This window comes from Ranitomeya imitator, chromosome 4 (genome assembly GCF_032444005.1).
Source record: "Ranitomeya imitator isolate aRanImi1 chromosome 4, aRanImi1.pri, whole genome shotgun sequence".
NCBI lineage: Eukaryota > Metazoa > Chordata > Amphibia > Anura > Dendrobatidae > Ranitomeya > Ranitomeya imitator.
The window spans coordinates 82,241,510-82,254,056 of record NC_091285.1 but is presented as its reverse complement, the minus strand read 5'-3'; the positions used below and the strand labels follow the sequence as shown (position 1 = coordinate 82,254,056).

General features: G+C 42.6%; 1 protein-coding gene across 1 annotated transcript in view; it reads right to left on the bottom strand.

Moving 5' to 3' along the window:
- Window positions 1-12,547, bottom strand: part of JADE2 (jade family PHD finger 2) — a 374,376-nt gene that overhangs the window by 83,433 nt on the left and 278,396 nt on the right. The window contains exon 9 of the mRNA XM_069763847.1: window positions 227-715. Within this exon, the coding sequence (XP_069619948.1) occupies window positions 227-715 (489 nt within the window). The remainder of the gene's footprint in view (window positions 1-226; window positions 716-12,547) is intronic.

The following is a 12,547-nucleotide window of genomic DNA, read 5'->3' as shown; positions in this document are numbered from 1 at the left end:
GCTTCGGTGATTACTGGCTGCAGCAGAGACATCAAGTCAATAGCGCTGCAGGCAATCGCTGGGCTCAGCAACTTGTGCTGCCTTCATCGTAGACTACCAGCTGATTTTAATATTTATAACACAGGCACACAAATGTCAGGCAGAAAGGTGAAGCCTAAGAGGCCCTTTAATGAATATAATAAAACAATGAAATCTAATAAATTATAATTGAATGTTATCGCCTTACCCTTTCCAAATCCTGCCTCAGATGTGTAAATAGCTTTAATCTCCTGTACAGTACGTCTTGCTCTTGCTGAGCTAAATCATCTACTTCGTCTGTTTTAGGACTTAAAAGAGGCTTGTTAAAGTTTGCCTTCCTCTTCAGCTTCCAGTACTGGTACACAAAGTCAACCACATTCCTGTTCACATCAAGATTCTCTGCTACATCCTCCGACTTGACAAGATCATGGAAATCCTCCTCCAGTTGCAGAAGCTTTTGCTTTCTCAAGGTGACCTTTTCAAGATCCTTCTGCAATTGGTCAGCATCTGCTGCGGCAACAGATGAGGATGGTCTTTGGCTGCACTGATCCTCGGGTTTGGTGGCTCCTTTGCTGTGATCCAGACAATAGGACTTGAATTTCACCTCATCATTCTCTGCCAATGTGGTGTGCATCTCTAGGTTGTGATCAAAAGCGCAGGTAACGTGGAAAGCAGTAATGCAGGATGGCATGGAACACTAGAAGGAAAACACACAGTGTTACCACAAATGGAGAGATAGCCTTAGATCTTATTTTCTTACCTCAAACAGCAAAAGTAATAACATCTAACTTGATATCATACACTATCTGAAGATCCTTTTTCAGCAGTGTTTCTCTAATTGTTTAGTGGGCCCTAAATGATATGGACACCCTTGACATGGGTAAAAGTATGCGGAGATGGAAGAAAAAAAAAAAAAAAGACACAAAAGTGATTAAATCTCTTGCAACTACACCCTGTAGATGTGAACAGGACTGTAGAGTTGGAGTCATGGAGTGCTCATAGAGTGGTGGAGTGCGTTCATTTTGGTGGAGTTTGAGTCAGTATAAAATGGACCGACTGATAATATACAGGTCCTTCTCAAAAAATTAGCATATAGTGTTAAATTTCATTATTTACCATAATGTAAAGGTTTTTTGGGTTATCAGGAGTTGTATGCCAAAATCATCAGTATTAAAACAATAAAAGACCTGACAAATTTCAGTGGGTGGATAATGAATCTATAATATATGAAAGTTTAATTGTAATCATTACATTATGGTAAATAATGAAATTTAACACTATATGCTAATTTTTTGAGAAGGACCTGTATATATAATACATTGGGTACAGTAGTTCAGTGAAGGATGTGCTGTACATTTTTTCATTAGAAGTTGGGAAAGTTATGAAATCTACTATATAAAGCTGAATGTGTGTGTGTGTGTATGTGTGTGTGTGTGTATGTCCGGGATTGGCATCTGCACCGTCGCAGCTACAGCCACAAAATTTTGCACAGTCACACGTCTGGACCCCGAGAGCGTCATAGGCTACGTTGTGAGGTGAAATTTTAACCCCGCGCTTTCCAATTCACCAAACAATTTTGCCCCTATCTACATAATGGGGAAAAAAGTGAAAGGAAAAGTGTTGGAGGCGTCACAGCTACAGAAACAAAATTTTGCACAGCCACACGTCTGGACCCTGAGAGCGTCATAGGCTACGTTGTGAGGTGAAATTTTAACCCCGCGCATTCCAATTCAAAAAACAATTTTGCCCCCATCTACATAATGGGGAAAAAAGTGAAAGGAAAAGTTGGAGGCGTCACAGCTACAGAAACAAAATTTTGCACAGCCACACGTCTGGACCCTGAGAGCATCATAGGCTACGTTGTGAGGTGAAATTTTAACCCCGCGCATTCCAATTCAAAAAACAATTTTGCCCCCATCTACATAATGGGGAAAAAAGTGAAAGGAAAAGTTGGAGGCGTCACAGCTACAGAAACAAAATTTTGCACAGTCACACGTCTGGACCCTGAGAGCGTCATAGGCTATGTTGTGAGGTGAAATTTTAACTCCGCGCTTTCCAATTCACCAAACTATTTTTCCCCTATCTACATAATGGGGAAAAGTGAAAGGAAAAGTGTTGGAGGCAAATTGACAGCTGCCAGATGTGAACAAGGGGGACTTAAAGAGTGAGAGCGATGGCGCCAAAGAGTATATACCGTACAGTTGCTAAGGTAGGACCCCGACATGGGATACTCACCACACGGGGATATCAACACACACACAAAATGCGCCACACACTACCACGTGCTTGAACACATATACCACCCTCAGCACACATTTCACCACACATACGCCAACCTCGCCACATAAAAGTCGAAACACAAAAGTCGCCGCTCAAAACTCACCACGCGCAAAACTCGCCACATGCAAAAAATAGGCTCACGCAAAACTCGCCACAAGTGCAAAACTCACCTCATGGAAAACTCGCCACACGCAAAACTTGCACATGCGGAAAAATTGCCATATGCACAAAATTTGCAACACATGCAAAAGTTGCCTCACACAAAACTTGCACATACTCAAAAGGCACCAGACATAAAACTCACCACGCGCAAAACTCGCCATGCGCAAAACTTGCTGCACACAACTTTCTACACTAACCTGTCACATGCAACTCGACACACAAAAAGTTGCTACACGCATGTTGCCACACAAAACTCATCTCACAAAAGTCGCTACATGCATGTCGCCACACACAACTCAACACACACAACTTGACAAACGAAACTCGCCCTAAAACACACACAAGTCTCGTATTAGCCTTCAAAAATAAAATTCTGATTAATAAGCAGACAAACTACAAGAGCAACAAATGTACCATATAGGAAATACGGCAGCTGTCAGTCACATGACCTGTCTATTATGTGTATGTGTGAGCTAATATATACTGCCAGGGGGAGGGCTTCCTGTTGGCTAGGGATTTATCAGGCTGCCAATTTATCTTACAAATACTGAGGTAAAAATACTGAGCAAATAACGTGTTAACGAGGTCTAATACAGGAGATCACACAGGTATATACTATATACAGGGGAGATGACACACAGATATATACTATATACAGGAGAGATGACACACAGGTATATACTATATAAAGGAGGAGATGACATACAGGTACATACTATATACAGGAGGAGATGACATACAGGTATATACTATATACAGGAGGAGATGACACACAGGTATATACTATATACAGGAGGAGATGACATACAGGTATATGCTATACATAGAAGATGACATACAGTTATATACTATATACAGGAGGAGATGACACACAGATATATACTATATACAGGGGAGATGACACACAGGTATATACTATATACAGGAGGAGATGACATACAGGTATATACTATATATAGAAGGAGATGACATACAGGTATATACTATATATAGGAGGAGATGACATACAGGTATATACTATATATAGGAGGAGATGACATACAGGTATATACTATATATAGGGGGAGATGACATACAGGTATATACTATATACAGCGGAGATGACACACAGCAGGTATATACTATATACAGGAGATGACATACAGGTGTATACTATATATAAGGGAGATGACAAACATGTGTATACGGAGGTGAAAATGAGAGGTGTGAGGTGAAAATGAAAAGGTGTGAGTGCAAAATGAGAGGAGTGAGGGAAAATAGTGTAGTGATCGGAAAATGACAGATGTGAGGTCGAAATGACAAGTGTTAGGCGGGAATGAGAGGAGTGAGGGAGAAAATGAGAGGTGTGAGGGAGAAAATGAGAGATGTGAGGGGGAAAATTAAAGATGTGATTGGGAAAATGAGAGGCATAATGGGAAAATAAGAGAAGTGACGTGCTATAACTAACCACAGATATTTACTATGCCCAGGCAACGCCGGGCTCTTCAGCTAGTCTACTATATAAAGCTGAATGTGTGTGTGTGTGTATGTGTGTGTGTATGTCCGGGATTGGCATCTGCACCGTCGCAGCTACAGCCACAAAATTTTGCACAGTCACACGTCTGGACCCCGAGAGCGTCATAGGCTGCGTTGTGAGGCGAAATTTTAACCCCGCGCGTTCCAATTCACCAAACAATTTTGCCCCTATCTACATAATGGGGAAAAAAGTGAAAGGAAAAGTGTTGGAGGCGTCGCAGCTACAGAAACAAAATTTTGCACAGTCACACGTCTGGACCCCGAGAGCGTCATAGGCTATGTTGTGAGGTGAAATTTTAACTCCGCGCTTTCCAATTCATCAAACTATTTTTCCCCTATCTACATAATGGGGAAAAGTGAAAGGAAAAGTGTTGGAGGCAAATTGACAGCTGCCAGATGTGAACAAAGGGGACTTAAAGAGTGAGAGCGATGGCGCCAAAGAGTATATACCGTACAATTGCTAAGGTGGGACCCCGACATGGGATACTCACCACACACGGGGATATGATCACACACACAAAATGCGCCACACACTACTACGTGCTTGAACACATATACCACCCTCAGCACACATTTCACCACACATACACCAACCTTTCCACATAAAAGTCGAAACACAAAAGTCGCCGCTCAAAACTCACCACGCGCAAAACTCGCCACATGCAAAAAATAGGCTCACGCAAAACTCGCCACAAGTGCAAAACTCACCTCATGGAAAACTCGCCACACGCAAAACTTGCACATGCGGAAAAATTGCCACATGCACAAAATTTGCAACGCATGCAAAAGTTGCCTCACACAAAACTTGCACATACTCAAAAGGCACCAGACATAAAACTCACCACGCGCAAAACTCGCCATGCGCAAAACTTGCTGCACACAACTTGCTACACTAACCTGTCACATGCAACTCGACACACAAAAAGTTGCTACACGCATGTTGCCACACAAAACTCATCTCACAAAAGTCGCTACATGCATGTCGCCACACACAACTCAACACACACAACTTGACAAACGAAACTCGCCCTAAAACACACACAAGTCTGGTATTAGCCTTCAAAAATAAAATTCTGATTAATAAGCAGACAAACTACAAGAGCAACAAATGTACCATATAGGAAATACGACAGCTGTCAGTCACATAACCTGTCTATTATGTGTATGTGTGAGCTAATATATACTGCCAGGGGGAGGGCTTCCTGTTGGCTGGGGATTTATCAGGCTGCCAATTTATCTTACAAATACTGAGGTAAAAATACTGAGCAAATAACGTGTTAACGAGGTCTAATACAGGAGATCACACAGGTATATACTATATACAGGGGAGATGACACACAGATATATACTATATACAGGAGAGATGACACACAGGTATATACTATATAAAGGAGATGACATACAAGTACATACTATATACAGGAGGAGATGACATACAGGTATATACTATATACAGGAGCAGATTACCTACAGGTATATACTATATACAGGAGGAGATGACATACAGGTATATGCTATATATAGAAGATGACATACAGGTATATACAGGAGGAGATGACACAGATATATACTATATACAGGGGAGATGACATACAGGTATATACTATATACAGGAGATGACATACAGGTGTATAATATATATAAGGGAGATGACAAACATGTATATACTGAGGTGAAAATGAGAGGTTTGAGGTGAAAATGAAAAGGTGTGAGTGCAAAATGAGAGGAGTGAGGGAAAATTGTGTAGGGATCGGAAAATGACAGATGTGAGGTCGAAATGACAAGTGTTAGGGGGGAATGAGAGGAGTGAGGGAGAAAATGAGAGGTGTGAGGGAGAAAATGAGAGATGTGAGGGGGAAAATTAAAGATGTGATTGGGAAAATGAGAGGCGTGATGGGAAAATAAGAGAAGTGACGTGCTATAACTAACCACAGATATTTACTATGCCCAGGCAACGCCGGGCTCTTCAGCTAGTTTCCTATAAATGTCTGTTCTATTCCTGATCTAAGGATCTCTGCTTTTAGTTGAGGTAAATCTGTGCTGAACTTTATGTACATGCTCAGTAGTGACAAGTGCTGTGGAGTCGTAGATGAGATGAATCTGTGCTGCACTTTATGTACATGCTCAGTAGAGAGGCTGTGCTGTGGAGTCGTAGTGGAGATGAATCTGTGCTGCACTTTATGTACATGATCAGTAGTGATCAGTGCTGTCGAGTCGTAGTGATGATGAATCTGTGCTGCACTTTATGTACATGCTCAGTAGTGATCAGTGCTGTCGAGTCGTAGTGATGATGAATCTGTACTGCACTTTATATACTGAACATGCTCAGTAGTGAGGAGTGGAGAAGTAGTGAAGATGAATCTGTGCTTCTCTTTATATACATGTTCAGAAGTGAGGCAGTGCTGTGGGGTTTCCCTGAATGAGTCATAACTCAAAAGTCACTGCAAAAGACCCTGACAGGGGGAAGCAGAGCAGCTGGGTCAGGAGCTGAAGAGGGGAATTATGAATGCAGGGACAAGAGACTTCCTGTTTCTACATACAGTAGAGAAAAGAGAAGAAATAATTGTGTAGAAAGGCAAAATGAGCAATTGTGAGTACACAGTGCTATATAATATGAGGATTCCAAAATATTAAGAGGATAAAAACTTTGATGGGAGGACGAGTGCTTCTTTAAAGAAAGGGTGTATGAAAAAAAGACCAGATAAAAATATCATATATGACCATTTAGATTAATGGTGGCATAGGTTTACTACATTATTCCTTCAGAAGAAAATAGCAGCCAGCCACATTTAAAACTCATTACCGCAGTGCTCTCAAATTAATGGACTGTCTGTGATTCCACAAAACTTTTAAAAAGAATCTGTCATCAGGCTTCTGACAACTAACCTGAGCACAGCTTACTGTAGAGACAGAGACCTTGATTCCTATGTGTCCCATACCAAGCTGCTTGCTAGAGTTTTGATAAAATCACAGCTATATCTGCAGGATTTTATCACAAGAGGATTAGTAAACCTGCTGCCAAGCGATCCTCAGCATTCTACCCTGGCCACTGAGTGGCAGCTTTCTGCCTATGCACAGTGTACACAGAGAGCTGCCAATTAGTAGTGTGGGGACGGTTATACAGGATTCAGCAAACTGGTAGATCTGCAAAAGATAAAACTATGATTTTATCAAAACCACAGCAAGCAGCCCAGTTTGTGATAAATTGCTGGAATCCGGGTCCCTGCCTATATTATGCTGCGCTAAAATAATGTAGCAAAACCATCGTCACAGATTTCCTTTTAAAAGGACCTTTCAGTGCCTGGCACGTCTGTTTTAGTAATTTTTTACATTTCCCCTAAAGTGCAATTCTGTGGCATTTTTTCTTCAAACTCCCATTGCCAAGTTCTTCTGGTATTTTTCCTGGAATTAATTGAGAACTGTAATGTTTCCTTGTAAACAGATAGTATCCGTACACACCATGAAACTGCCCAGTCATTGCGGAGTCAGATGTTGTAGGGACACTGCTTACTGGTAATGTCTAGTCCCAAATTTCCAGGAGGAATCACAAGTGATGAAGGACAGACGCTCTATTGCAATGTATTACCTTATAGGACTATAACCTGTAAATATGTCTCCATATCAGACCAGTGTAGCAGGGTAATTGAGAGTTATCAAATACAGCTACCAATGAAATTGCCCTCCATCTATTTCAGTTATGTGATTAAATTAATGAAAAAAAATCTGTTCTGATCGTTCATTAATTTTTTGCTTTCAGACAGCCCAGCATGTATGACACTATATGAAATGCAGGTCAGCCAAGGTTGCATATCGTACATATTCGCAGAGACTTTGCAAAGTGTACCAGCAAGAGGAAACTAATACTGAATGTCATGAATGTAGGTTAGGACATTAGGCAAAAAAAAAATAATGCTATCGCCACATTTATTATGAAAGGTACAAAAGCTTTAGGGTATGTTCACACGTATACATTTTTGGGGATTTTTTAAATTTTTTTCTATATGTATAGCATAAAAAAACAGTTACAGTGGATTTCAGATGCGCTGCGGATTCCAAGATCCGATGACGAGATGGTTAATTGAAAGTGGTTTATTGTCAATGCGTTTCAAAGTGAATAATGACTCCTTCCCCAGGACAACCACATGTACAGGGGAGCATGTCACCCCCATCTTTCCATCTCTCATACTTGGGTAACACCCTATTACACATTTCTTTCATTTTTCTATTTAGGTGGTAATTTGACAAAATCACACGAACAGGATGAGTGTGTAAATGCATGAGGGATGACGGCTCAATGTCAAAGTAGCATCTGAAAGAATAACACTACAATAAAAAATTTCATCGATATATGGACTCGTTTTTGGAAACAACATTATTAAAAATAATAGTGAATGCTGCATTTATCAAGGCTTCCATCAGTACTCAGGAAACCTACGAAGTGTTGTAAAAAAAATAGACACGACCTATGCAATTAAGCTTAAACCAACCTGCCACTTTTCTGAACAAAAAAATTGTGGAAGGGAGATATAACTTGGCGAGCAAAATATTTACAGCGGGTGAAATAAGTATTCAGAACATCACCAATTTTCTAAGTGCCGTATTTTTCGGACTATAAGACGCACCCAGGTTTTAGAGGTGGAAAATAAGGAAAAAAATATTTGAAGAAAAAATGTGGTAAAATGTAATAACATAAATAACATACTATTATATGTGGTGGTGTTATTATATATAATAGTATGTTAATATGTTGGAAGCTGCGGGATCACTGTGGTGTCTGTAAAGTACTATGTGAAGACGCTGGACGGTGAGTATAAGAATGGGGCACAGGGCTTATATTTAAAGCACCACTCCAGCACAGCAAAATAACACTGGAGTGCTGCTTTAAAATCCCATGGGAGAACTATAACTCCCAGCATGTCCTGCAGATCCTATGGCATGCTGGGAGTTATAGTTCACCACAGGAGTGACAGAGTGCTTTATTGTGTGAGCCAGCCAGCCACGCTGTGGTGAGGTAAAGAGCTGGAGCATCCCATGACTGCACACTCAGAGTCCTCCCTGCCTCTCCACAGCACAGGTCATAAGAGGAAGCCTGCAGATTCTAGTGCTGTGTCTGAAGGACCTGTGACGACATCAGAAGAGGGAGGGCTCTGTGCTGTCATGTGATGCTCCAGCCCGCCCTCTTCATGACATCACACAGGTCTATATGCCTCAGCATCCAGCACAGCCCAGGCAGTAATCCAGCACTGGGGAAACCATGTTTGTCCCTGTGTAAGTGAAGGAGTATTCATTTGCTGCTCCCCGCTCACTGCTCTGAGCTGACAGCGCTGGATTCCTGGCAGGGACATTTTTCTGCCTCCTGCAAGTGGGATCCCACTCGCCCTTCTCCACATTACAGCCGTACCATAAGAGGCACCCACACTTTCCTCCCAAATTTGGAGGAAAAAAAGTGCATCTTATGGTAGGAAAAATACGGTAAATACATTTCTAAAGGTGCTATCGACATGATATTTGCACAGGATGTCGGTAACAACCCATCCAATCCACACAGGCAAATAACCCAAACCATAGATGTCCATAAATTAAGTTATGTGTAATAATGAGAAAGATCCAGGAAAAAAGTATTGAACACATGAGGAAAGAGTTGTAAAAATCTATGGAAAGACATGGCGCCAAGTGAAAACTATAAGTAATTAGAAAGCAATTATTTTTATCTACAAATCGCATTGTTAATGTTCAAAATGTTCAATAAAGGTTAGTTGAAAGAGAAAGCAATCCTGCCACTTAGTGAAAAATAATATCAGCTGGTTCAACTGATGGCCTATACCAAGATGCAACACAAGAAACATCTCATAATGATGGGTATAACCTGTCTCAAGACCTTCGCAAACTTTAAGTTAAAAAATATACTGATAGCATTGACAGAAGCATTTCTAAACTACTGAAGGCTCCAGTGAACACTGTTTGGGCAATAATCTGGAAGTGTAAAGAACAATTTCACCATAAACCGGACAACAACCAGGTGCTCCATGCAAGATTTCAGACAGATGAGTGCAAGACGAAGTTACTTGCCGATAATGGGATTTCTCAGACCCCATGACGGCACCACGGAGAGAAGGGATCCGCCCTCAGGGACAGGAAACCTACAGGTGAAAAAGGCAGTACCTCTCACCCGCATCAGATGTTTACAGAGCACAAGAGGAACTTCAAATTAACCCCTTAACGGCGGCAGTTAAGGGTACTTAAACCGGGGGTAGCCGAGACCCCAGAGAACATGATTCGGGGGGTTTTTTACCGACCCCGCTTTTGCGATCGCCGGTAATTAACCGTTTACCGGCGATCGCAAAAAAACCCAAAAAACGCGATTTCCCTTTTAATTTCTCTGTCCTACGATGTGATCGCACATCAGAGGACAAAGAAAAGGGGTCCCAGATAGCCCCCCGATACTCACCTGTCTCCCCCGATGCTCCTCGTGGCTCCCGATGGGCGCCGCCATGTTTTTCCGGCAAAAAAATGGCAGGCACATGCGCAGTGCGCCCGCCAGCCGGCACCAGGAGGATCGTTGGGGTCTCGGCTGCCGGGGGTAGCCGAGACCCCAAAGAACATGATCGAGGTCGGTTTTACCGACCCCTGTTTTGCGATCGCCGGTAATTAACTGTTTACCGGCGACCGCAAAAAAAAAAAAGCAATGTGTAATTCTCTGTCCTCTGATGTGATCGTACATCAGAGGACAGAGAAATAGGGGGATTCGGGGACTCTATTATACTCACCGGTGTCCCTGGGTCCTCCTGCGTCCTCTTCTGCCCGCCGGCGTCTTCATGGGGAAAGAAAATGGCGGGCGCATGCGCAGTGCACCCGCCATCTGTCGCCATGTGCTGGCCGGCAGGAGAAGAGCAGTTGGGGCTAAAATTAGGGTTAGGGTTGGGGCTAAATTTAGGGTTAGGCTTCTTTCACACTTACGTCGATACAGGGCCATCGCAATGCGTCGGCCCGACATATCGACGCACGTTGTAAAAATTGTGCACAACGTGGGCAGCGGATGTAGTTTTTCAACGCATCCGCTGCCCAATCTATGTCCTGGGGAGGAGGGGGCGGAGTTACGGCCACGCATGTGCGGTCAGAAATGGCGGATGCGACGTACAAAAAAAGTTACATTGAACTTTTTTTGTGCCGACGGTCCGCCAAAACACAACTGATCCAGTGCACGACGGACGCGATGTGTGGCCATCCGTCGCGATCCATCGGCAATACAAGTCTATGGGCAAAAATCGCATCCTGCGGGCACATTTGCAGGATCCGTTTTTTGTCCAAAACGACGGATGCCAAACGACGCAAGTGTGAAAGTAGCCTTAGGGCTAGGGTTAGGGTTGGGACTAAAGTTAGGGCTAGGGTTAGGGTTGGAGCTAAAGTTAGGGCTAGGGTTAGGGTTGGGGCTAAATTGAGGGTTAGAGTTAGGGCTAGGGTTGGGGCTAAAGTTAGGGTTAGAGTTGGGATTAGGGTTAGGGTTTGGATTAGGGTTGGTATTAGGGTTAGGGTTGGCATTAGGGTTAGGTTTGGGATTAGGGTTAAGGTTAGGGTTGTGATTAGGGGTGTATTGGGATTAGGGTTAGGTTTGAGGTTACGGTTGAGATTAGGATTAGGGGTGTGTTAGATTTAGGGTTTTGATTAGGGTTATGGTTAGGGTTGACATTAGGGTTGTTTTGGGGTAAGGGTTGTGATTATCGTTAGGGTTAGTGATTAGGATTATGGATCGGGTTGGGATTAGGGTTAGGGGTGTATTGGGGTTAGGGTTGGAGCTAGAATTGGGGGGGTTTCCACTGTTCAGGTACATCAGGGGGTCTCCAAACACGACAGCCAATTTTGCGCTCAAAAAGTCAAATGGTGCTCCCTCCCTTCTGAGCTCTGCTGTGCGCCCAAACAGTGGGTTACCCCCACATATAAAGCATCAGCGTACTCGGGATAAATTGGACAACAACTTTTGGGGTCCAATTTCTCCTGTTACCCTTGTGAAAATAAAAACTTGGGGGCTACAAAATCATTTTTGTGGAAAATTTGTTATTTTTTATTTTCATGACTCTGCATTATAAACTTCTGTGAAGCACTTGGGCATTCAAAGTTCTCACCACACATCTATATAAGTTCCTTGGGAGGTCTAGTTTCCAAAACGGGGTCACTTGTGGGGGATTACTACTGTTTAGGTACATCAGGGGCTCTGCAAACGCAACATAACGCCCACAGACCATTCTATCTACATCTGCATTCCAAAACGGCGCTCCTTCCCTTCCGAGCTCTGCCGTGCGCCCAAACAGTGGTTTATCCCCACATATGGTGCATCAGCGTACTCGGGATAAATTGGACAACAACTATTGCGGTCCAATTTCTCTTGTTACCCTTGTGAAAATAAAAACTTGGGGGCTAAAAAATCTTTTTTGTGGAAAAAAAAATATTTTTTATTTTCACGACTGAATGCCCAAGTGCTTCACAGAAGTTTATAATGCAAAGTTCTCACCACACATCTAGATAAGTTCCATGGGGGGTCTAGTTTCCAAAACGGGGTCACTTATGGGGGGTTTCT